Source organism: Ochotona princeps, chromosome 8, assembly GCF_030435755.1.
Source record: "Ochotona princeps isolate mOchPri1 chromosome 8, mOchPri1.hap1, whole genome shotgun sequence".
NCBI classification, from domain to species: Eukaryota; Metazoa; Chordata; class Mammalia; order Lagomorpha; family Ochotonidae; genus Ochotona; species Ochotona princeps.
In genome coordinates, this window is record NC_080839.1 from 11,975,441 (window position 1) to 12,001,891 (window position 26,451).

At 48.0% G+C, this 26,451-nt stretch overlaps 1 protein-coding gene across 1 annotated transcript in view; it reads right to left on the reverse strand.

Moving 5' to 3' along the window:
• Positions 1-9,112: 9,112 nt before the first annotated feature.
• NCAPH (non-SMC condensin I complex subunit H) overlaps positions 9,113-26,451 on the reverse strand; it is a 29,055-nt gene continuing 11,716 nt past the window's right edge. The window contains exons 8-18 of the mRNA XM_012928587.2: positions 24,650-24,741; positions 23,664-23,869; positions 20,890-21,038; positions 17,736-17,842; positions 16,684-16,806; positions 15,702-15,812; positions 14,396-14,545; positions 13,685-13,801; positions 12,530-12,621; positions 12,078-12,153; positions 9,113-9,606 (exon numbers count right to left, since the gene is read on the reverse strand). Coding sequence (XP_012784041.2) covers positions 9,547-9,606; positions 12,078-12,153; positions 12,530-12,621; positions 13,685-13,801; positions 14,396-14,545; positions 15,702-15,812; positions 16,684-16,806; positions 17,736-17,842; positions 20,890-21,038; positions 23,664-23,869; positions 24,650-24,741 — 1,283 coding nt within the window. The 3' untranslated portion in view covers positions 9,113-9,546. The remainder of the gene's footprint in view (positions 9,607-12,077; positions 12,154-12,529; positions 12,622-13,684; positions 13,802-14,395; positions 14,546-15,701; positions 15,813-16,683; positions 16,807-17,735; positions 17,843-20,889; positions 21,039-23,663; positions 23,870-24,649; positions 24,742-26,451) is intronic.

Genomic DNA, 26,451 nt, shown 5'->3' on the forward strand with positions numbered 1-26,451 from the left:
TCTTCCTCTCTGTCTCTCCTCCTCTCTGTATATCTGCCTTTCCAATAAAAATAAATATATCAGAAAGAAAGAGAATGAGAAAGAAAGAAAGAAAGAAAGAAAGAAAGAAAGAAAGAGAAAGAAAGAAAGAAAAAAGAAAGAAAGAAAGGCTTTAGAGGATGGACATGCACCTGCCACCCACTCTAGGAGGCAGTGACCTTGCACCTCCTCCTGGTGGTGGAAGGCAGGGCGGCAGGCAGCCTCAGTCTCCGCCAGCGTGCAGGCCCCTCCCTGCTCTAAATGCAGAAATGGAAACCGGTAACTGGCACCTACCTATTCATGCTCTCTCAACACTCATTGAGCTGGTTACAGGAAAGAAGTGACACACAAGGGACATTTTTTAAAAGGGAGAGGCTGCAGGAGGAAAGTTATAAAACCAGTCTTAGTATATACCAGAACATCTGAATCGAAGGAAGGCATATCACATTCTTTCATAGTAATAGACTTACAACTTACACGGATGAATAAATGACCAAGAGCTATAAGATAACAAAACAGAGCAGAGAGGTGGATCTTGTCTTATGGAAGCTGATTCTGGAGAGAACATTTTAAAATCCATCAGCACTATATTTGCATGTGAAGAGGGCACTAGGTTGCCAGAACTAATGAGATAATTCAGAATCAGAATCCAACACATGAGAAGTTAACATATTTAATTCCTCTGTCAGGACGCAGACCCTGAAAATACGTACAAGAACCGAGGCTGGGAGCAGCCCAAACCAGGCCAGGTTACACTAGTTGCTGTCATACATACATATATATATATATATATATATATATATGTGTGTGTGTGTGTGTGTGTGTGTGTATGTGGGTCAGGTCTGGGGGCGGGCTAAGTCAGGCCAGTTCTTAGCACCCACTGGCAAATGCAAGAACCAGGATGGGGTGCAGAACAGGCCGAACTGGGCCACAACAGTAGCCAGTTCACATTAGGGCTGAGACTGGGGGCAGTCCAGGCTGGGCTAGATTGCAGCACCCACCAACGTGAGCTGGATCTGTAGACAGTTGAGTCAAGCCAAACTTCAGCACCCACTGGCAAATGCTGAGGTGCGGCAAGCCATGCCACACTGGGTTGTGGCATGTACATGTAATACCCTGGGGTAGGGGGGCAGCTAGCCCAATAGAGAAGCCATGGGGGACACCCATGTTGGGCCATTGCTCCCACTGGTGAGAGTGAGAGTTGGGAGTGGGGCAGATCAGGTTGGGAAGGGCTATAACACCTGTTGGTCTACATGTGAGCTGGGTAAGGGGGAGAGTCGGACTGGGATAAGCAACTATATCCACTGGTACAGGCATGAGTCAGAGTAAAGGCAAGCTGACTGGGCTTTGCCTCAGCATCAGCTGGCAAGTGCTGGGAATTGGGGGCAAATCCTGTCAAGTTAGACTGCAGAACTACTTGTAGAGTACAAGATCCAGGAATGGGAGGTGGCCCAGTAAGTAAACTGTGGGCACCTCTCTGATGGACTGCAGCTCCCACTGGTGAGCATGAGAAACAGGTCTGGGGACAGGCCTCACTGGATAGGTGGTGGCATCCACCAGCATAAGTGTGGGCTGGATAATGGAGCCAGTCAAGCTGAGTTAGGCTGCAGCACCCATTGATGTGTATGGGAGTCAGATGGGATGCGGGACAGACTGTGCTAGTCTGCTGCACATATTGGCATGCTCAGAAACTATGGCTGGGGGTTATTGGAGTTTGCTATGACTGGGGTGCAGTTCCCCCTGGTCTACATGAGGGCCAAGTGTGTGTTGGGCAGGGTTGGCCTGGGACCGAGCATCCACTGGTTTGTCTACGAGATGGGGATAGGAACAGAACTGACGAGGTGGCTGCAACCACCGGTGTGTGTGTGGTGGGGAGGTGAGGCTGATGTGGGTGATAGACTGAGCTGGACCCTGAACTGGCTGGAACATGCAGGAGTCAGGTCTGGGGTCACCTCTGGCAGGGTTTCTTTGGAGATCCCTACAACTAGATCACTGGATTTAGAACTCCAACCATGGGGAGAGTCACAGGACCTGTGGTCTGACCATGGAGTGCGTGTGCCAGAATCAGACCTCACAGGATCGGGCTGGGCTCCAACACCTATTGGGTTTTGTAAAATATGGAGCTGGAGACAGAACTGACCCAGCAACTGCAGCTACCAGTGTGTGCGTAGGCTGATCTGGGTGACAGACTGTGCTGGACCCTGTATTGGCAAACACACACAAGAATCAGCTCTGGCATGACCTCATATGAGGTTTCTTGGGTGATTCCCTACCAACTGAACTTCTGGACTCAGAACCCTCACCATGGAGAGAATTGCAGGTACTATGGTCTGACCGTGGAGTGCATGTGTCAGAGCTGGGCCTCCTCACTGGCTCAGACAGAGCAGAACAGCATATCCAAATGTACGTGGAAGATATGGCAGTACATCAGAACCTCCAGAGGACACCTGGTACCATGACAGAGGACAGAGGACAGAGGACAGAACAAATTGATCAACTTCCCTGGCCAATCATTGGTGCTGAAGATCTGGGCAGATGGGGACAGTAAGGTGGACTATAGCAGCCAGTGGATTCAGGAGAGATTTCATCGTGATTGGAGTGATGGGTTCGCCAGCAGTTCAGGACTGTTGAACTTTCAAAACCTCTTGAAAAATTCATGGTGTTGTATATTTCTATTTTTCTTGCTGTTGTTGATTTTTTGTTGTGGCTTTCCATTTAAGAGGGATGTGAGGTGACTGTAATGGAGACTGTCATGTCCAGAGGAGGATGCAGTGCAGTGTGCATCTCTACTTCCAGATCAAAGATGGACTACTAACGAAACTATTAGCTGTACCTGGACAATGGGAGGCTGGACTCTGCCATTGTCCATGTCTGCAATGATGAACATGTGACTGTTTATAAAGAGCTGTGCTATAGTAATGATGTGGAGGAATTAAGTGGGGGGGAGGGGATTCAGGGATGGGGCAGGGGAAATAAATAAATAAGTAAATAAATAAAATAAATTTAAAAAAAAGAGAGAGAGAGAGAATCCGGCCTCAGTTGCTGAAGCCTGTGTAGTGGACAGCGTGCCCAGTTGGGGGACATGACAGATCATTGAGGCCTGCAGAGGATGTCTAGCACCACGGAGGGCAGATCAAAATGGACAATATTCTTGGCCAAGCTTCGACAGCTGGTATCTGGGTGAGTTGACTCTGAGGTGGACTATATCAGTCAATGGACTTTGGAGGAATTTCCTCAGCCTTGGAGCAATGCAATCAATAGCATCTCAGAACCATCAAAACCACGTAAGCAATCCCCTCAGAACATGCTCCCCACAGGGGACCCTAGGATGACACTGAGTGGCTGTCCCACATCCTTGGGTATTGGTGTGATTAAGCTGCTGGGGGCGGCCCTCTCCTCCTCTCCCTCTCCTCTTGCCCCAGAAGCAGAAAGAATAGAAAAGAAGTTTGGAAGCAGTTGTCTCATCCACTTTCCCCCATTCCTGAACCCTTTGCATCCTAATTGGTGGTTCAAATGGGTATGCATCCTTCTCAACTATGTAAACATCATCAAAAGCAAATATGTTATGAGGAAAAAAAAAAGAAGTTAACATATTAAAAAGGTATGGGTTGGGCCTGGCGGCATGGCCTAGCGGCTAAAGTCCTCACCTTGAATGCACCGGGATCCCATATGGGCACTGGTTCTAACCCCAGCAGCTCCACTTCCCATCCAGCTCCCTGCTTGTGGCCTGGGAAAGCAGCAGAGGATGGCCCAAAGCCTTGGGACCCTGCACCTGTGTGGGAGACCTGTAGTTGGTTCCTGGCTCTTGGCTCCGGATTGGCACAGCACCGCCGTTGCGGTCACTTGGGGAGTGAATCAATGGACGGAAGATCTTCCTCTCTGTCTCTCCTCCTCTGTGTATATCTGACTTTGTAATAAAAATAAATAAATCTTAAAAAAAAAAAAAGGTATGGGCTAGGCCCCCAATGTTGGCATCCCATATGGACCCCAGTTGGAGTCCCAGCTGCTCTACTTCCAATCCCACCCCCTGCTAATGCAGCTAGGAGAGCAGCAGAGGATGGCCCAAGTGCTTGGCCCCTGCCATCCACATGAGAGACCCACATAGTTTCAAGCTCCTAGCTTTGGCCTGGTCCAGCACTGGCTATTGTGGCCATTTCTGGAATGAACCAGAGGATGGAAAAAGCTCCCTCTCTGTCACCCTGCCTTTCACATAAATAAATCTAGAAATTAAAAAAAAAAAAAAGTGTATCTCAGGCCCCAAACTCTGCCTCCTGCCAACTTCTGTCATCACCTCCCCTTCACAGCCACACACACCCACCATTCCACACAAGCCACCCCCCCCCCCCGCTGGTGGTAAATAAAACCATTTGTTTAAAAATAATATACAAAATACAATGGCCCTTAAGTACAGTGCCAAGGTGTTTTATAGTATTCCTAAATGCAAGATGGTTACAACTGAATGTTAAATACATTTCGTTTAGTCCTGAGCTATAGTGCTTTGGCCATGAGGTCAATTTAATAAATCAATAATACAGTATAACACAGGAAAGAGGAAATTTACCACTGTATATATAAAGCCATTCCAGAAAACGGTAACACCTATTACATATTTTTTAAAAGCCCTGGGATTGAAAAAGTAGCTGCATTTGGGGGGATTTAACAGAAAAAAAAAACCAACTTAAAAAAGTACAGCATCTCATAGAGAGAAATACATAGAGATGTATTTAAAGTTAAAGAAATACATAGCCGGTTGAAAAAGCAATTTTTTAAAATTTTTATGTAGTTGAAAGGCAGAGAGAGAGAATGAACTTTCCATTTGCATGTAACAGCTGAGACTGGACCAAGCCAAAGCCAGGAGCCAGGAACTTGATCCAGGTCTGCCAGGAGTGTGGCAGGAGCCCAAGCCCTTGTGCCTCCCACGTGTGCATTAGCAGGAAGCTGGAGTTGGGAGCAGAGCTGGGACTATCACCTCACCCTTATGACATGGGATGCAGGCAACCCATGCAATGTCTTCACCAATGTACCAGATGCTTGGTCCTTTGACCGGTGTTTAGTTTTAATAAACACCGCCGTATGGTTTGCACACTCCCTCCAAAACTTGCATTGAAATTTTTTTAAAAGATTCATTTATTTTTATTGGAAAGGCAGATATATACAGACAGGAGAAGAGATAGAGGGGAAGATCTTCCATCTGATGGTTCACTCCCCAAGCGGCTGCAATGGCCAGAGCTGAGCCGATCTGAAGCCAGGAGCCTCTTCTGGGTCTCCCACGGGGGTGTAGGGTCCCAAGGCTTTACGCCATCCTTGACTGCTTTCCCAGGCCACAAGCAGGGAGTTGGATGGGAAGTGGGGCCGCCAGGATTAGAACCGGTACCCATGTGGTATCCTGGTGTGTTCAAGGCGAGGACTTTAGCTGTTAGGCTACCGCACTGGGTTGCCACTGTGATGGCACTGGAAGGTGGGATCTTTAAGAGGTGTGTAGTTCATGAACGCTCCATACCCCCAGGAACAAACTAATGCTATTGTTGCACCAGTGGGTTCACTGCTCCTTGTGTGTCCAGCTTCCATGGCAACACTAAAACCAAGCCCTTACATAGTGGCTTGAATGCAAATACTAGACACTATCAGGACCCAGTCTCCCAGCTCCTTTCTTAGCTTAAAGATTCCTCACCTTTTTTCATACACACACACACACACACACACACACACTTCCATCTATTGGTTCACTCCCCAAATGCCTGCAGCAGCTGGAGCTGAGCTGATCAAAGCCAGGAGCTTCTTCTGGGTCTCCGATGCAGGTGCAGGATCCCAAGGCTTTGGACCATTCTCTACTGCTTTCTCAGGCCACAAGCAGGGAGCTGAATGGGAACTGGAGTTACTGGGACATGAACTGGAGTCCATTTGGGATACTGACACTTGCAGGTGGAGGATTACCCAGTTAAGCCTTCATGCCAGCCCCATCACCCTGCTTTTATGAGTGCCATTCAACCACTTGGTGAAAAGTAACACACTGCACTGACGGAGTGGTGCAGCTGGCCTTACAAGATCCCCAACCACCAGCCCCAGAGGTTCTAACCACTGGACTCAGGAGGGTACCTCCCCCAATAAATACCACCTTGATGCTATCTTGTCTCGAGGGTTTCTTTTGCAGAAACTCCAGACCCAGAGCAATAACTATGCCAATTGTGAAATAGTTAAAAATTCCCTGGGACGGGTCATGGCGCAGTAGCCTAGCAGGTGAAGTCCTGGCCTTGAACGTACTGGGATCCCGTATGAGCTCCGGTTCCAATCCTGGAAACCCCACTTCCCATCCAGCTCTCTGCTTGTGGCCTGGGAAAGCAGTGGAGCACAGCCTAAAGCCTTGGGCCCTGCATGCATGTGGGAGACCCAGAAGCTCTGGCTCTGGGCTCCTGGCTTTGGATCAGTTCAGCTCTGGCGGTTGTGGCCACTTGCGATGAAGATCTTCCTCTCTGTCTCTCCTCCTCTCTGTCTATCTGACTTTCCAATAAAAATAAACAAACCTTTAAAAAACATTCCGTAAGGGATATGATATTGTGGACCAATTGAAGGAGGGCCGTGTGCACTGCAGCCTAAGCAGATGCATGGACAGTCCTAGCTTCAGTCCCTTAGATCCCTAACCCCTGAGGAGCCCAACAATTACGCATTGCTGCCCAACTCCCTTGCTCTGTTTCACAACAAACCCTTCCTTCCACCACCTTAGCATCAGAGGGTGACTTTGCTGTGTGTCTGGTGAGCAGACCTAAATTGGGGGATTATGCAGCAACTTCTCCAACCAGTGTGGGGGTGCTCCACATCAGAATGATCAAGAAGGCCCTCACCGGGCATTGGCTCCTTAATCCTAGACTTCACAGCTTCCAGAATGAATAGAAATTATTTATATTCATTATGAACTATCTGTCCTTGGTGTTTTGTTGTATCAGACCCCCAAAACACAGGCATAGTGGCACTGCATACAATTGTTTATAAGAACGATATATTCTGCTTCGTCCTCACCCCCACCCCTTGAGGTCCATGCTCCCCCTCGTGTGTTACCACCAGTGTCTTGTTGTCAACTGTGACCCATGGTCCTTGTCACCTTGGTTCTGTGTGTCTCAAGCCAGCAGCATGTTGTCGTCATCAACAGAATTGGTCCTCACAGCCTAGGACAATTTTGTCCTCAACTTGTCTGATGTTTTAATGCCATTATATTTTGTAAGGTTAACTCATTAAAAGGTTTACATACTTTTTTTAAAAAGAACAATATATATTAAATGTCTAAACAGAAACGCATTTAAGCAAGGCTATGTGTTGATAAACTGGTGAAAATAGTTTACCAGAGGCTCAAGGGAACCCAATAATACTGCACCAATAAGTGATGGTTCAGTATTCATTAACTCAGCACATGTAGAAGTTTTATAGGACACAGTTACCCTGAAAAATGACAACTTATTGTGTAAGAAACACAAGGAATCCCAATAAATAAGCACAAGGGAAAGATCATAATCATAACGATTAAAGCCAGAGCAGGATCTTGACAATAGCAGGGAAAAACCAATCTTACTTAGATTAATGATAAAGATGGCAGCCTACCTTGCATCAGATACCATGGACACCAGGAGACATTGGGACTGCATACTCAAACACAGAAGGATAAACTTATAAACCAAGAACTCACGGATCAAGGCCATGACCTGCTGCTTCAGTGCCGAGCAGCTCATTGCAAACACCATGGCTACTTCTGTTCATGACTCGGTGGCTCAGCCTCCTGCTGCCGAGCAGGGGAACAATTCCCCACTGCTGCAGTTCCTGGACCCTCACTCCCCAGGGGTCTTACACTAGGGGCTGGTCAGGCTGGGGAAAAGAGCTGGCTGCCTCCTACTTCACTCAAACTATAATTCCTGTGCAGACATCAGACCTTATAGTTTTTGTTGCTTTTTAAAAATCTGCTTTGTTTGAAAAGCAGAGTTACAGAGAAGGGTTTACTCCCCAAATGGCTGCACTGGCTGCAGCTGGGTTGGTCCAAGGCCAGGAGCCAGGAGGAGGGAGAAGCTTGGGAGAGGAGGGCCAAGGAGGAGTGGTACTCAGTAAAGAAACTGGCTCTTACTTTTGCAGCTCAGTCTCCCACTAGAGCAGTGTGATGGACTAGGGGAAGGCATGGGCTTGGCTAGTTTTCCCAGGAACCAGAGAAAAGAGAACCAGCATGGAGAAAAAAAGGCAGTGGTTCAGCCCCACTAGGATAGCAGCACTCTCCTCCGAGGGCATCACCACCGTTCACACTGAAGCCTGTTCACACTGCCCTAACCCTCTAACAGGGCATAGTGGGTAGCAGTTGGACACAACTGGGTAAAGCACATTCTTGGAAGATTTCTTCTGTCTGGTGTGGTTCTGGCTTGGAAGTTAGCATCAGCAGTCTTCAAGGCTTCTGGCCTATCACAAAATCTCCACTTAGACAGTAAACTGAGAAAAGTGCTCTTGTAGAGACTCAAGACCTGCCAAGGGCAGAATGACCTGGATCAGCATCTGCCACATGGTCCAAAACTGGCCCAACTTTGTCCTCCAATTCCCAAGGTTATGGGAAGAAAGTGTGCCTTTTGGGGGTGTGCTGAATTCTGTGGAGATGGTCCCTGGGCACTCTTCATATGGTGTCTGTGGATTCAAGCAGCCTACTACACAGTGCCTACAAAAAACAGACCATGGGAGCAGACGGCAGGGTTCAAAGGCAAGCTCCGTCAGCAGCCATGCAAGTTACTTTTCCTGTGGGTACCTTCATCCTCCTCTGTAACATGGGAGTGGGACACTCCCCAGAGAGTGCTGGGAGCATTGATGGAGTCATCCACAGACAGGACTGAGTAACCGCTAAATACATGCCGCAACTATTACTACTTCAAGCCCCAGAAGAATCCACAGATATTTAGCCATGGAGCCTGGCTTGGAATACCAGCCTCCAGCTAGCAATTTCTCTGGGTAGGCAGATCATTTCAGCCCTCCAGCATTTCCTGCCTCACACTGACCTGTGTGTACCCTGAGTCACCAGCAGGATTGGGTCTGGATCTAACATCAGTACTTAGCAGACACACAAATATTCTGTCAGACATATTCTTCTGGATGATTTTTATTTTTAAGCATTATATACACATTATAAGAATTTATATGATGAAGTTTATATACATGGATTAAGTAGGTATTTAAGATTTACATTAAATGCCTACTAGGAATTGATTTCTACGCAAGAGTGGAAAGTAAGACACATCAACACAGAAAACAACTATACACAGACAGAGAGAAGGGGCACAGGTTTCACAGCCACAACAAAGCCCTCACCACGGTGTAGAACACTTCCTTCGGTTGGGGACAGAGGTCCGGGGGTTAGTGCCCAGGCCACAGTGGAGGGAAGAGCAGGACGACAGGCACACAGCAGGGGCCAGGGCTCTGCTCCCGGCCCTGGCGTCCTCCTCCTCCCATGGTGAAGATGTCCTTCTTCACTGGAAAAGTGATGATGAGCCTCTTGCTGCCACCTTCCCTGGGAACTCACTCTCCTTGCCTCACAAGGACATCAGACAGATCTTCCATTCCTTCCAGCTTGAGATTCTGAGGCAAGATCAAAACACATATCCTGAGAGTAAGTGAAAGAACCATAAAACAATTCTAATCTAGGTAGAAAGGCAGTGACTGCAAAGAATGAGGTCTGTCCCACAATTATAAGGAAAATCATATCAGCATGACAAAGCCAGTTGCCAACTGTTGCCCATTCGTGCCGATCACAGGGAGTAAGGCCAGTAAGCAGCCAGATGTCTCGGCCTCTGGTCACTGCAGCCCTCTCCCTGTGGGAGAGCTGAGCTCTCCACCCTGATGAGATGGAGGCAGCTGGTGGGAAGGCCACCAGGACCCAGCTCACGTATGACTCCATCCACACATCCTGCTCTCGGCACTCCCACCAGCCCTGAAACCCAGAGTCGGGCCCAGGACAGCTGCCCTCACTTGATTCTTCAGGCTTCCTGTGCCACGACTCTTCCCCTAGCCTAGGCATTCTTACTCATGCCAGGCAGCCGGTTCCCTCAGGATCCAGTTAATCAGTCACATATTGCAAGGACACAGGGCCACTGAGGCGGAGGGCTCACACCCAGCAGTGCAGCCCATGTCTGAGGCGAAACTGTTACCCAAGGGCTGGGTGAACGGGGTGCAGAGGAGAGTCACAGACCTAACAGAAGAAAAGTTCCACAAAGGCTACACTTGGATATGAAGTGTTTTGAGACTGTTTCTTCTGGGGGCTCTAACTTCCAAGTCATCCAAGACCCATGTAGGTAATCACAGTGTCAGGGCCATGTTGCAAGACCAAACTTCTGCCCAAAGCCAGGCCCCAGCCTAATAGGCCATGAGCCATAGGTACTAGCCCAGTTTGGAAATGCCAGAAGCTCCAGGCCCTGGTGGAGACCTGGTCACAGCACGCTGTCACTGTAGACCTTGGTGAGGCCACAGACTCGGTAGGCAGGAACGAGTTAATAAGACCCTGGCGCTGCTTCCTCACCAGGACATACGCAGTCCAGGCAGTGCTCGCATCCTGGGATTGGGGTAAATGGGGGCTTTGGGGCTGCTGAGGAGCTCTGTGGGTGTGCTGGAACACTCCCAGGGGGACAGGCCACCTCATACACGGAGCGAGTGTGAGAAGGAGACTCCAGGCTGCCGCTGCCTGCAGCAGCTGAGCAGGGATGCTGGTGCTGTCACAGAAGCCCGGCGAGCACATCCTGCCCCTCAGACAATCCTCATTAGAGCGCCCTGTGGCTTCTGGTCAGGGTGACGGTGGCCATGAGTCTTTTTACTTTTTCCTTCCTCATTCTTTCTGTATGTAGTCCAGCAGCCAGAGATACCTCAGGATGATTCAGGCATTTCCAGAGACACTTCTACCACTGTCTCTCAAAACCAGGTAGGGAGCTGCCCACCCACTTCCCCTGGCCCCACGGGAACAGGACCTGCCACCTCTCCACAGCCAGCTGAAACAGCCAGAGTTGTGCCGATCTGAAGTCAGGAGCCAGGAGCCTCCTCCAGGTTTCTCACACGAGTGTGGGGTCTCCAAGGCCTTGGGCCATGCTCCATTGCTTTCCGAGGCCACAGGAAAGTTGGATGGGAAGCAGAGCAACCGGGACATGAACCAGTGCCCATATGGGATCCTGGTGTGCTCGAGGTGAGGATTTAGCTACTGAGCCATCACATCAGGCCCCCAAATAAACCACTCCAAAAAAAAAAAAAAAAAAAAAAAAAAAAACCCACAAAAACAGTTGGGCCCAGTGCAGTAGCCTAGTGGCTAAAGTCCTTGCCTTGCAGGCATTGAGATCCCAGGAGGCATGTTATGTTCTCAGGTTAGGGAACCGACTGATGATAATTTCAATGTCCAGAATTGCTCCCTTTGAGTCCTCTTCACTAGTGTCATTGCTAATCAAACCTGGTGGTCGATTGTGAAGTTCCTTCTGGATGCCTGGTTAATCATTTATTTATTTATTTTTATTATTATTATTTTATTATATTTTTTACAATCTTTACATAGTTAATCAGGGTAAAAACGTTCAAAGGCTACAGGAAAGTGAGCGGTTAATCATTTAGGCTGAAGATATATACAGGTCACTGAAGTTAAGACAACCCAGGGCCAGCAATGTGGTGTAGCATGCTAAGCTGTCACCTGTGATGCAGCATGATGTATGGGTGTTGAGTCCTGGCAACTCTACTTCCCACCCAACTCCTTGTTAATGTGCTTGAAAAGCAGCAGAGGATGGTCCAAGTGCTTGGGCCCCTGCAACCCAGGGGATAGCCAGAGGAGGCTTCTGGCTCTGGCAAGGTAGTCTTGGCCACTGTGGCCATTTGGGGAATGAATTAACAGACGAAAGATCTCTCTCTCTTCCCCTTTATCTCTGTCTCTCCCTTTCTCAATGTAATTCTGCCTTCCCAAAATAATAATAATGATGTCCGACAGTAGCCTCTGAAAAATCTTAAAACAAACAAACAAACAAAAACCCTCAAATGAATTGATCCAGGGATTAGTCAGAGACTCCTGGGTTTACCAGAATTACCTTCTCATTGGCTAAATGCAGGAGACAGGCAAACGCCAGCGGAATGGAGAGGTTCTGGGCCATGAGCGGGGGTAGGCTGGAAACAAAGGGGAGAGGAGTTAGCTGCAGTTCTGAAAACAAAGGCTCTTTCATCATGTCTAAATAATATGCACATACAATGACTCATGAGAAACAAAGAAATATTTCAGATACATTTTATGAGCAGGTTTGTCTAGTGTCGTATTTGGGAATAAATGGTCTCCTTTGCCACTCCTGCCACTGGCAGAGAAAAGTACTTCTACAAACCGGGCTTTATGAGCTCATCCATCAATGCAGAAAGGAGACAGAAAAACTACCCCAACTGAAGTCAGCAGCAGTGCCCAGGGGGCCCGTCCCACCGACCGCCGGGCTGAGGCTCTGAGCAGCAGCATGGAGCCCGTGCTGCCCTGTGCAGGCCACTGCCGCGCACACACCTCTTCTGCAGGTTCTGGGTGAGCCCGCTGAGCATCTTCTCGCCAGCCACTTCCTCTGGGACCTTTTCCTTTGCAGGTTCACTGTGGTTGGCCTAAGGGAAGAAGCAGGCACAAAGGGGGAGTTCACTTTGGAAAGGGTATCAAAAACCTGTTAAGTTGTATTCCCCACACAGTCTACCCCTGGATGAAATGGAAAACAAACAAACAAAACACCAATTTCTGAGCTATTTTGAAAGGGAAAGTATCTCTAAGGAGAACAGGTGGCTCATCCCTGGCCTGGGACACTGACAGTCTCTGGGTTAGAAGCTCCAGGTTCCTAGCTTCAGCCCCGAGCAGCCCCAGCCACTGCTGCCATCTGGATCTCTGTCTCTTTTCTCTCTGTAACTTGCCTTTCACATACATAAAATAAAACTCTAAAAATCATAATAAAAGTGAAAAGCACATTTTTCTTACACTTGCACCCCATTACACTGACAGGGACTGACAAATACAACAACAGTTTGCTGATATATCCACCGCTATAGTCTGGGCCCTCAAGCAAGCTGTGAACTTTCACTCCTTAGCCAGCGGAGCATTTTACTGAGTGACCTCAATGCACGTGGCTCAGAACATTCACTCAGCAGAAAGGGGCTGGCTTCAGTCAACGGAGGTGTGCAGTGGCTGCGACTGCGTTAATAAAGGTTTCCCCTTGTTTAGAAGGACAAAACCTATCAGCATTATTTTTTCATGAGTTCCTTACTGAAAATATATTCCCTGAATCAGAATTATTGGATCATAAGATTTAAATATTTTATGGCATTTGGGATGCACTAAATTCCAACTATCAACTTAAAACTGCCAGCAGCAGTGAGTAAGTACTCTACATTTTCCTCAACTCAGTACTGGAAAACACTGTCTGGCTGTCACACTGCTGCTGATGTAAACATCATAAAGATGCTTTCATTTGTATTTTCTGCTTACGGGCCAGGCTGAGTGACGCCCCATGCACTAGGCTGCCAGCTCACGTTCCTGAGAGTCCTGGGGACTTCCCTGTATTCTGCATGCCTCGCTCTGTGCTGCAGCCCCGGACGACATGCAGCCCTCTTCCGGCCGCAGACATCTGCCCTCCCCACCACACGCAAGGAACCAAGCAAGGACGCGTGCACTGCTTGCTACCTCGGCACCAGCTTCTGTTCTCGAAAACTCGGTCAGCAAACTCCACATGCTCTGCTTCAGTTTCTTCATGTCCATCTTTTTGGCAGTCTTGGCATAATGGATTTCAATTTTATTTACCTGAAATAAGTATATGACAAAGCAAAATTAAGCAGAAGAAAAAAAAATCTACCATCAGTTAAACCATCAGTTTGTATAAAAATCAGACCTGGAGGTCAAATAAGCTAATCAACCAAAGAGTTACAAGAGCTTTCTTTAGATAGCTAGAGTCCCTTGTGTCAAATCTAACTATAATCTACACTAACCTGAAATTCCAGTGTAAAAGAGATAAGTGGATCACATATTAACCAGAGCACCAAGTCTGCACCAGGCATGGAATGGACTGATATCTGATATGTGGTAATTGACCATGAACTGAATCTGCCCAAGAGCTTCCACTAGTCTCGCGGAGCAGCACACACATCTGCTTTCCCTGCAGCAGCCTCCGTCTGGGTGACCACCTCTAGTTAAATGGGAAAGGCAGTGCATTCCACACAAACCTACGCAGCAATAGCTCACTCCCACTGCCCTATTCAAGATTCAGCCTGGAGCACAGCAACAGGTTACAACCAAGGAGGGAGAAAAAAAATATCAAACTCACAGTAATAGAATCTATTATAATCTATTTTTAACCTATTGCATGCAGACTGTAATCCTCAGCTGCTTCATCCTTACCTTCTGGGGCTCGGCCAGCAGGTTGGCGTCCCCATACGTTGTGATGTCCAGTTGAGGGCCTTCAGGAGTGTCGCCGTTCTCTTGTGCTGTAGGAGACCCCATTGGCCCCACAAACAAGTCGTCTGACTCTTCATAATCGCTGTCACCAGCCTGGGCAAAGGAACAGCTCTTCAAATTTGGCAGAGGCTTCAGAAGGGCTTAGAAACATCCTTGAAACGCACCCCGTGTGGACCACCCTCCATTCATTAAGTGGGTCTTGCCAGGGCTGACTTCGAGCTTCCAGTCGTTTTTCTATTTCATGTAAGCCCCAGCTGGGAGGGATCTGCTACCCAGAACCTCCAGAGTGAGAGTTCCAAGGAATTCCATCGGCATCACTGCCACAGCGTCCATGTTGATTACTAACCAATTGAGGGGTTACTGAGAGCATTCCCAGGACACTGGGAGAATGATCTGCATTCCTCATCCAACCTCAGCTCATCCCAGGGCTGCACGGTCAGCAGCAAGGGCGCTCACTAGCTGGGAGCACGTCAGAAAACCACTCTTGGGATCAGACCCATGGTAGATGGGTTAGAAGCTTGGGGCAATTGGGTGCGGGTGTGGACAGGAATCTATTTTTCAATAAGCTCTGTGGGTGATTCTTGTGCACAATCAAGATTCAGGGGCAACAGCCAAGCAGCTAGTCTGGATTTTCACCAAAACATACCAGCCCACCTCTCCTCTAGCCAAGGACACAGAGTGCTGTTTTCCCTCTTCCCCACGTACAGGGACCCAGATCAGGCTTAACATTTTCCCACTTCCTATTTCTTTTGTTATCTCACTAGTGGACTCAGAAGGGAAACAGAAATGACCGTTCAGACCAAGATCTAACAGTGAGAGGCTTGCACGTGTTCAAGCAGGAGAGAAACCGGGTGAGAACTGCACGCCTGTTCTCCTGCAACACACCCCAAAGTTTTTCTTTGCCCCTCTAGAAGGCATCACCTTGATGAGACACCATGTCTTATCTACCCAGCCAAACACTAGCTCCTTAGCGCAGCAACAGCATTTGTATGCCCTTGAAATCCCCAAATAGCCAAGGTCAGTGCTTTATCTGATCCCGTTGGGGACCTGCTTACTGTAGCGTGTCCATCTGCTTCCTGCTTACAGGGCTTGTGGTAAGGCAGGCCAGGGCAGACGCTGGTAACTCAGCTCTGCTCAATTCCCTGCTCTGAGGACCAACCCTGTACCCACAAAACTCCCACCTGATGCAGAATGTCCCCCAGCTTCTGCTGGGTGGAAGCAGGGAGGCAGCAGCTCCCCTGCACTTTACCTGTAACCCAGGACAGAAGTTGGAGGTGTCGTTTGGGTTGTTGTAATCATAATTTTCAAGTTCTTCATAATGCTCACTCTTCGCCTCCTGGCCCCGGGCCATCTTAAGTAACTAGAATACAGGAAAGAGCATATGTAGAAAGCAATTTCTAGGTGATTTCTAGAAAAGCAGCTGCTGAACTAAGTTGAGGAAAAAATACCTTAGTTGCTAAAGTTTATTTCCTCCTAGAATTATCACAGTCAGAAGGGCCCTGTCCAGTCACCCAGCACTCAAGAACTCCCCAAATGATGTGATCAGACATGTCACCACGCCTTCGCTTTTCTTTCTTAAAGACGGATTTTCTGAAAGGCAGCGTTACACAGAGTGATCTCCTGTCCACTGCTTTACTCCCCAAATGGATACACAACAGCTGGGGCCAAGAGCCTGGAGCTCCAACCAGATCTCCCATCGGGGTGGCAGGTGCCCAAGCCGTCGGGTCATCTTCCTCTACCTTCCCAAGTGCATTCGTGTAGAGTTGGATAGGAAGCAGAGCAGCTGGGACTCCAACTGCTGCTGCCATTTCAGGATGCATGTTAACGCACTCCACCACAACAGCCCCACTTCTGGCCTCACTTTTCTATCTGGATCATGAGTGAGGCGATGTGAACTGCACAAAGCAACTGGTGAGTGGTTCTATACTGGCAGTGAGCATCCCACCAACAGGGCATGTTTACCTCCGTGGTATTCCAGCATGGAGGTTTCAGTGTCCCACCTGCAGTCAGGCAAGAGGGTTCAAAGTCTTACGTGAGCATCTGTCCTCTAACTTTCCTTCACCTTGGCCTCATATACCGCATCTCTGGCAACTCCCCATGACTCACATACGTTCTTCCTCGCACTCTCCACTCTCCCGTTTCTCTGCTGCCTGAGTGTCACATACCAGCCACTTGATGTCACACATGCTTGGTAACAACAGAGGCCTAAAGGAGCTGATGGTCAGCCTTACCCTGGTGCCTGGTTTCAGATGAAGCTGGACCAGAGTATCGACCTCATAATGGAAATCCGTAGGCAGAGTGGTAGCTTTGCAGTTCTGGTTCTCCAAAGTGGACTTGGCCAGAACAGTAGCGGCCTTTAAAAAGAAGTGCTGTTTAGACGTCTCTAATAATGAACAATGCATTCTTCTTCTAGAAAGCAACTTGGCAAGGGTCTGGGCAACATTCATTCTACCCTCAGAATTCCCATGCGTCTGTCTGTGAGAAAAGGTGATTTTGTAAACTCTGTTCTCCTTATTCTAAACTTGATTCTTTCTGCCACCAAGTTTGGGACTGTTTCTCAGTAGTCCCTTTTGAGGACAAAGTAAAATAGAAACTTTGATGTTAAGTTAGTACTTAGCTGTTATGTATATGATGGATATTAATGTTGATGCTTCCACTGTTCCTATGCCACTCTGATTTAGTTTAAACTCAAAAACATGCTAGCTTGGGAGAAAAAAAAAAGGTTTATAGCAGCTGGTTCTGTATATACTGAGATGTCAAGGAAGTAGTTACAGGATGTGGTTAAGAACTTGCATTTTCTAATATGTTGGTCAGTACCATGTTGATTGGCTTCATGATGTGATTAATTTCGATGTTTCTTCCTGTTGAAAATGTGTAGTGACATCGCACTGGAGGAAATGATATTCTACCAGCTCTACTTTCAGACCAAGGATGGTCTCCCCATTGAAACTGCTGAATTTATCTGGACAATAAGATGCTGGACTCTTCACATGGTCCATACCCGCAATGAAGGAGTCATGACTGGATATGATCTGTACTACTGTAACAATATGGAGGAATTCAGTATGGGAGAGGGCTCGGGGAGGGGCTGGGGGAATCCCAGAGCCTATGAAACTGTGTCATAAAATGATATAAAATTTAACAAAAAATTACAAAAAAATAAATAAAATAAAATGCATTTACTCTGAAGTTAAATTTAGAAATGTTTTTCACAAATCACATCTGAAAGGGAGGGGGTGAAATGTGTAATCTTAACAAGCATAAATGCTCATACAGTACAAACCTTTGTATTCCGAAAATATGCATCAAAATTAATGTCATCTTCAAAGTCAATTTCAAAGTCTTTCTTTGTACTCTTCTTTCTGTTCTCGGACACAGAGACGGCATCTTCTGCAGAAGAGAACATGGGTGTCAGTCCTGCTAGCCTCGGCGGCCTCAGTGACCTACCAACAGCCTCACCCGTCGCACAACAGCATCGCCACAGCCGTCAGAATGTTAAATAACACGCTTCCTTTTTTGTCCTAAATATGTAATGTGGGGCCTGGCACGATAACCTAGTGGCTAAATCCTCATCTGGCAACTGCTGGAATTCCAATGAGCTCTGGTTCATATCCCAGCTGCTCCACTTCCCATCCAGCTCCCTGCTTGTAACCTGGGAAAGCAGTCAAGGATGGCCCAAAGCCTTGGGACCCTGCACTCGCGTGGGAGACCCAGAGAGGTCCTGGCTCCTGGCTTCGGATTGGCTTGACTCTGGCCATTGTGGCCACTTGGGGAGTCAACCAACAGATGGAAGATCTATCTCTCCTTCTCTTTGTGAATCCAATTTTCCAATAAAGAATAAAACAAATCTTAAAAAAAAAATTGGAATGTGTGTTTTGGTTAACAAAACACATAAAAAAATGCATGCTAATAATGTCCCTTCTGAGAGAGAATGTAAACCCTTCTGAGTGCTGCACAGGTCTGTCCGTGCAGTAACTGAGAGGACATGTGCCTTCCAGAGCCTGGCCTGGTGGCTATCACCACCCATAGCCAGTGTCGAAATTCACAGGGTCCTAGGGGACAGTGCAAGGTCCTGAGCCCAGTCTCTCTGACTCTTTCTACTCTACGTTAAGTGACTGTCCGAACAGGAGGTGGCTCATCTGCTTGATACTTTAAAAGGCTCATGCAAGATACGCACTTCAAAAAATTATGGGGTTCAAATTTTGTACCATTATGGGAGCTAAGGGGACACCCTACTGGGTGGAGGTTCACACTAAGGGGCGCACGAGCTGGAATGGGGCTGCGTTCTGATCAGGATACAGTTGTAGTCTCCCTTGGCACAAGTGTGGACTGGGACTGGACACACCAGGCCGGGTCAGACTGCAACACCTTCTGGTGTCCTGGAGGACCAGGGTAGATGTGGGACGAACTAGGCTAGCTCTCAACCCCTACTGAACCAGGTATGAGCCGTGTGTGGGTATGGACAAGACATGGCTGGGCTAAAACATCCAACAGCAAGAACCAGAATGGGTTGAAGGCCAGTTAGGAAAAGCCACTGTTCCTGCTAAAACAGGAGGTGAACTGAGTAGGGCTGGCTCACGGACCCCCTGGCATGTGCAAAATCTGGCACTCGGAGGGGTTCTGACAGAGGAGCCTGGGCAACTCCTCTGACAGGACACAGACCCTGCAGGTAAGTGCAAGAAGCATGGAAGGAAACAGCCCAGAAGAGGTCATGGAAAGTTTCCCACTGGCATACATTTGGCATGGGTTGGGGGCAGACCAGGCTGAATCAGTTCACGTCATCCACTGGCAAATCCGAACACCAGAGCAGAGTGTGGGTCGAGCCAGGTTCGGTTGCAACAAAAGCAGTACACAACACGGAATGCCAAGGTTGCCTGTGCCAGATGTGACCGCAGCGCCCAACCAGCACGCGTGAGAATCAAGAAGAGAGGGGGCAGAGCTGGCAGGGGAATAAGGGGTGGTCCCTTGCTGGACAGCTACTCCCACTGGAGAGCGTGAGCTGGGATGGGGACAGACCAGACTAAGCAGGGCTACAGCACCTGTGCGCCTCATGTGGACCAGATCAGGGAAAAGCCAGGCTGGGCTGATTATTCCTACTGCTGCAAACAAAATTAAAGTGGGTGAGAGTTGTTGGGGCTTACCCGCAGCATCAGCTGGCAGAAGCTGGCACCGGGGGCTAGTTCTGTCAAGTTAAACCACAGAACCACCCGAAGAGTGCATAAACCGGGATTGAAAGAGACCTGGGAGGGAAATAGTGGGCTCCTCCCTCTTGGGTTACCACTCCCACGGGAGGGCACGAAAACTAGGACAGGGGCTGGGGTGGCTTGAGAGACACCCAACAACATCCATGAGGGCTGGATAATTGAGCTGGTTAGATGGAACTAAGCTTTAATACCCACTGACATGTATGAGAGCAGAAGGGGATGTAGGACAGACTGGACTAGTCTGCCACACATATTGGCAAACCAGGGCAGGGGGCCTGGTGGGGGTTATTGTGGGTCGCTCCGACTAGATTGCAGCTCCCACTGGTTTATGTGAGGGCCGAGTATGTACTGGGCAGAACCAGGCTGGACTGCAAACACCCATTGGTTCCAGTGGAAGACAGGGATGGAAACAGAACCAATCCAGCAATTGCAACCACCAGCTGATTGGGGAAATGGACTGTGCCGGGCCCTGTGCTTGCTACTACATACAAGAATCTGGTCTGGGAACACCTCAGACAAAGTTTCTTTGGGGATCCCCCCCAATCAAGCTTCCGGACTCAGAACCCTAACCATCAAAAGACAGAGGACAGAACAAGTCAACCAACCACCTCAGCTATATTTTGGCAGTGAAAAACTGGGCAAATGGAGAGTCTATGATGAACTATGTCAATCAGTGGATTCTTCAATGACCTCATTGTGCTTGGAGTGGTGAGAGTGGCAGCAATTCAGAACTGTTGAACTATCAAAACCACTTGAGCAAGACCCTCAGAGCATGCCCCACATCCAGGACCTGGGGTGGGTGGGAAACTGGGTGGGGCTTCTCCCTTAAAATCCCCTTTTACATCAGATATATTAAGGAAACAATACAGAACTAATTGTCTTGCCCATCTTCCTGTAGCGCTTGAACATTTTTACCCTAATTATGTCAAGATTGTCAAAAAAAAACATCAAAAAAAATAATGTAGTTCTGTATTCAATGCAATTCTCATCAACACTTGTCAAGATTTTGTTTGTATAGTAGAAATGTTTCTGTTTGAATTTCAATGGCAATTAAAAAAGAAATTCTTAAACTTAATTTTTTACCGGTATAAACTTCTGTTAACACTATTCTCCCATAAACTTTTTGAAGTTCCCTTGAATGAATTATTAGTTTATCACAGGTGTTGAAGCTAACTGACTGGTTGGCTATCTGCACTGCCTCTATTCTTATAACTTCCTTGTAGCAGTACGTACGTTTGTGTCGAGGCCTAAAGCGCCAGTGATCTGGGCCAGCCCACATCTTCATGGTCCGGGGACTGAAATAGGAATACTCCCCAGGTTTCATGGACAGAAGGGGGCACATGGTCCTAATGTCTCCATCGCCAATGGAAATCACTTCTTCCCTGTAATACACATAAGTCATATTTGCATATGTATAATACAACCATGTGTTTAAATGTCAAGAAGCATACACCACCAATGGAGACTATTTCCACAGTGAGCAGCGTTTCTAAAAGTCCAAAATCAATGCTTCACCACTATAGTTTTTACTTTTCAAATGTTTCCAGTCTCTTGATTTTTCAACAATATAATCATATTTATACAAGTATTTTGGATATTTCAGCGTACTTTTAAAAATTCCAGTCTTCTCCTTTGAGAGATGAGGCTACGGGCACAAATACTTAATCTTAACAGATTATACATCTAGAAAGATGCCAGAGCTGAGAACTGGACAGTGTGCCCTGAATCCCGGCCTTTCAATGCACAAGGCTTCTTGTACCAGACAATCCCTCCTTCTTTATTTTTCTAAGATTCATTTATTTGTTTAAAAAGAAGAGCTTTATACACACACACACACACACACACACACGAGACAGAGAGATCCTCCACCCACTGGTTTACACCCCAACCTGCCATAACAGATGGGGCTAGACCAGACTGAAGCTAGAAGGGATGAGCTTCTTCCTGGTCTCCCACATGGAAGCAGGGCCCAAGCACTTGGGCCATCTTCTGTTGCTTTGCCCATGCACGTTAACAGGGATCTTGACTGAAAATGGAGCAGCTGGAACTTGCTTGGGTGTCCATATGGAACGCCAGTGTAGCACAGAGCAGCCTTCCCCACTATGCCACAACACCAGCTCCCCTGCTTTCTTTACCATCTTCCATAAATAAAAGCTCCCACAGATAGTGCCAAAGTTCTTACTGAAAGTAAGACATTAACCCAATTCACAACTTTAGCCGCTCAAAAACTTTGAGAACTCTATAGAAAAAATGTTAAGTCACTCAGTTTTATTCTTTGCTGTGCTGAAGTGTCTAAGCTGCCTGACCAGCATGGCAGTTTTGGTTTGGTTTTTCAATCTTTCTACAAGGTGTTAGGGAATGGGTAGGTGACTTTTTTTTTTTTTTTTTTTTTTAAAGATCTTATTATTACTGAAAAGCCGGATATACAGAGAGGAGGAGAGATAGAGAGGAAGATCTTCCATCCGATGTTTCACTCCCCAAGTGAGCCGCAACGGGCCGGTACGCGCCAAACCGATGCCGGGACCAGGAACCTCTTCCAGGTCTCCCACGCGGGTGCAGGGTCCCAAAGCACTGGGCTGTCCTCTCCTGCTTTCCCAGGCCACAAGCAGGGAGCTGGATGGGAAGTGGAGCTGCCGGGATTAGAACCGGCGCCCATATGGGATCCTGGGGCTTTCAAGGCGAGGACTTTAGCCGCTAGACCACGCCGCCGGGCCCGGGTAGGTGACTTTGTCCTGAAAGGTTCCACTGTGTTCGAGAGCCAGTTAGTGCTGTTGTACTGCCCTCTAAAGGTGAAAGGACAGGAAACTTCAGAGAACAACTTTCCATTTGTACTGGGCTATACAAAGGTCCTTCACATTAAGTTCCACACGAGAAGACATACTTCTCTCACCCCTCCTTCCCTCGCCTCACCTTCTCCATCATCACCAGAGGCCCACCAGGGTCTGCAACCCTCATGTGGCAGGACTGCAAAATCCTGAATGGACACTTAAAAATGAATGATTCTGCTATGAAAATAATTACGAAATTTTAGAAACCTGACTTGGTTGTATATTATGTATTGTTTTAACTTTGCATATTTTCTTCTATTAAAAATTTCCCTTTTGGGGCCTGGCGGCATGGCCTAGTGGCTAAAGTCCTCACCTTGAACACCCCGGGATTTCATATGGGCGCTGGTTCTAATCCCAGCAGCTCCACTTCCCATCCAGCTCCCTGCTTGTGGCCTGGGAAAGCAGTCGAGGACGGCCCAGAGCAGTGGGACCCTGCACCTGCATGGGAGACCTGGAGGAGGTTCCTGGTTCCCGGTTTCGGATCGGCGCAGCACCAGCCGTTGTGGTCACTTGGGGAGTGAATCATCAGACGGAAGATCTTCCTTTCCGTCTCTCCTCCTCTCTGTACATCTGACTTTGTAATAAAAATAAATATTTTTTAAAAAATTCCCTTTTGGTTAATATTTCACAGATTGATTTCCTAGTATTTGTGAATATTTTAGTTTTTCCTTTGCTACTGACTTTTAGTTTCAGGTCATCATAAAAATAGATAAAGTTCCGAGCGGCAGGTGTTTGGGTTTGCATCCCAGCTCTGCTCCCAATCCTAGCTTCCTGCCAATGTAGAACCGGGAGGCAATAGTAAGGGCTTAAACAGTGGGGTCCCTCAGGGCAGGTACTTCCATGAAGCAGCCAGTAAGGCAGCCACTTGCAGTACAGGGATCCATATGAGCAGACACATTTGAGTCCTGGTTGCTCCTCTTCCAATCTAGCTCCCTGCTAATGCACCTGGAACGGCAGTGGAGGATGGCCCCTGGGCCCCTGCACCCATGCAGGAAACCCAGAAGAGGCTCCTGCCTGTTGCAGGTATTTGGGCAATGAACAAGTGAATGGGAGATTTTTCTCCCTCTTCCCCGTCACTCTGCCCTTCCAATAAATAAATAAGTCTTTCAAACAGAAACAGCAAGAGAAAGAGAGACAGACACAGACCCGGGGAATTTTTCTGGGTGCTGGGAGTCTTACTGGCAGCTCTGGACTTGGCAGGGCTCCTTCCAGCTCTTGAACTCTTCCTGGTCCCCAGCTGCGGTGCAGTTAGGCTCATCAGTGGCATCAAAGTCATGCTCCAGGGGCCCGTCAGGGAAATCCCCACAGTCACTGTCCTCAACCTCAGCATTGATGTCAAACACCTGATCGTTCTTCTTAAACTTGTCTACCAGGGCTGACAAGGACTGCAGGCGGACAAAAAAAAAAAAAAAAAAAAAAGAGTTTGCTCCCCCACCTCACTTCTACGGTGGCCACTTGAGCTCACCTTCAAATTCCAGTTTCCAGCCTTCTCCTGCCCCCCACCCCAGCCCACCTCCCAGAGCCAACGTTCTCAGGACAGCACAGCGTGGCTGAGGAAGTTTATACTGTGTGGCACAGGATGAAGCTGCATTGTTGTCAGGCACACTGTGTGAAACACAAAACAGGAATCTGCATCTATTAACCGCATGTTTAGAGAAAGCACTTTGCCATGGAGACCATTTATTTTGGAAGTTGTAATCAGTAGGCTAAAGGGGGCTGTGCTAAAAATACACAAAGGAAAGCTTTCCGCGAGATGGGTTCTCAGGAAACTGTGTGCCAAGGGACTTAACCCCAAACAGCAGGAAATTCCTCGAGCTTGACAGCAGCCAAAACACCAGAGGCCACTGGGATAGGCACACTTCATAGTAAATCTGAAACAAAGCAGCATTGCACAGACAGCAGGCCCGCCTCCTCCGGGGAAGCAGAGGCGGCACGTGAAGCTGATCTGAGTCCACTCGCAGGCGTGAGGGCTCTGGCCCGCCACTGTCCCTCCACCCCGCTCTGTATACGTGCCAAGGGAAATATTGTTTGTTCTCCTGGTTCAACAAAAACGACGCCACAGTTTTGGTTCCCACTGGGCAAAAATAATCTTGGGCGACCCAACTGAAACCATGAAGCACTGGAAAAATGCCCAGAGCCCTTATAAGTCCAAAAGCTGACCACACCTCATTATGGGTTTCACTGTCCCACTTGGTGAACTGGAAGCCGGCCAGGGACGGGCAAATCTGGCGATCTTCCACACACTGCTGCAAGGGTGCTGGAGAGGACACAAGATCACACATGAGACTGGGCCAAGTGTGCTCCTCAGGCCTTTCCCTGGGATGCTGAGGGGCCCCACGGAGCCGAGGCACTGTCACCTCGCTGCTCTCCCCAGGGACTCAACGTCAACATGGCTGGCAGCTGAGTGAGCAGGTGCCCATGTGCACACCCACGCTGCAGTCAGACTGTAGGTCGTCATTTCACAAACTCATGAAATACTAGCAGTGAAATCTGAAACACGTACATTTGGTTCTGAAATGAATGCTGTGCCCTATGCTATAGTTGAGAAATAGAAAAACATTTCCTGTTAAGAAGGGACACCGGTATTGTAAGTAGGAGAGCTTGGGTCCAAGTACTGAGTATTGACTTTAGCTTTCAGCTAACATGGTGCATAGGAAGCCACAGGTGACAGCTGACAGCTTAAGTACCTGGGGCTCCTGCAATTCATATGGGAGCCTTGGACTGCTAGCAGCTTCTGGCTTTGGCCTGGCCCAACCCGCCTTTTATGGGCATCTTGGCAATGAACCAGCACATGGAAGATCTCTGCATCTGTCACTGTCTCTGCCTTTCAAGTAAATGTGGTAGAGCAAGTTCAGAGGCCATTTGGGACATTGTATTGCATATTGGAGTGCCTGGTTCAAATCCTGGTTACTCCATTTCTGATTAAGTTTCCAGTAATGCACCTGAAAGGCAGTAAGTGCTGGCTAAATAATCTGAATCCCTGCCATTCACGTGGTTAGCCCAAGTGGAGTTCTGGGCTTATAGTGCTGGCCTGGCCCAAACCTGGTGATTGTGGGAATTTGAATAATGAACCAGTGGATGAAAGATATCTGTATTTACCTTTCAAATAATTAAGTTCTTAAAAAACAAACAGGGTCTAGCGCAGTAGCCTAGTGCCTAGTGCCTTGCACGTGCCTGGATCCCATATGGGCGCCAGTTTGTGTCCCGACTGCTCCACCTCCCATTCAGCTTCCTGTTTGTGGTCTGGGAAAGCTGAGAAGGACAGCCCGAAGCCTTGGGAACCTGCACCCGCATGGGAGACCAGAAGAGGCTCCTGGCTCCTGGCTTTGGACAGGAACAGCTCCAGCCATTGTGGTCACTTGGGGAGTGAATCATCGGACAGATGATCTTCCTCTCTGTCTCTCCTCCCCTCTATATATCTGACTTTCCAATTAAAAAAAATAATAATAATAAAATAAGTGTTAAAAAAGAGAAAACAAAAATGACTCCTCTTTTTAAAAGTACACTAAGAGGGGCCAGAGAGATGGTATAATATACTAATTCTCTGCCTGAGGTGCTAATGTCCCATATGGGTGCTGATTCATGTTCCAGTTTTTCCACATCCCATCCAGCTTCCTGCTTATGACCTGGAAGAGCAGCCTGGGCCCCTGAACCCATGTGGGAGACCTGGAAGAAGCTCCTGGCTCAGAAGCTGAAATGACAGCCATCTGAGGTTTGAACCAGCACATGGAAGACCTCTCTACATCTCCTCTCTCTGTAACTTCAGCCTTTTGGGGCCTGCCATGATAGCCTACTAGCTGAATTCTTGCTTTGCATGCACTGGGATCCCATATGGGTAACGGATTGTGTCCTAACTGCCCCACTTCCCATCCAGCTCCTTGCTTGTGGCCTGGGAAAGCAGTAGATGACGGCCCAAAGCCTTGGGATCCTGCACCCAAGTGTGGGAGACCTGGAGGAATCTTGTGGC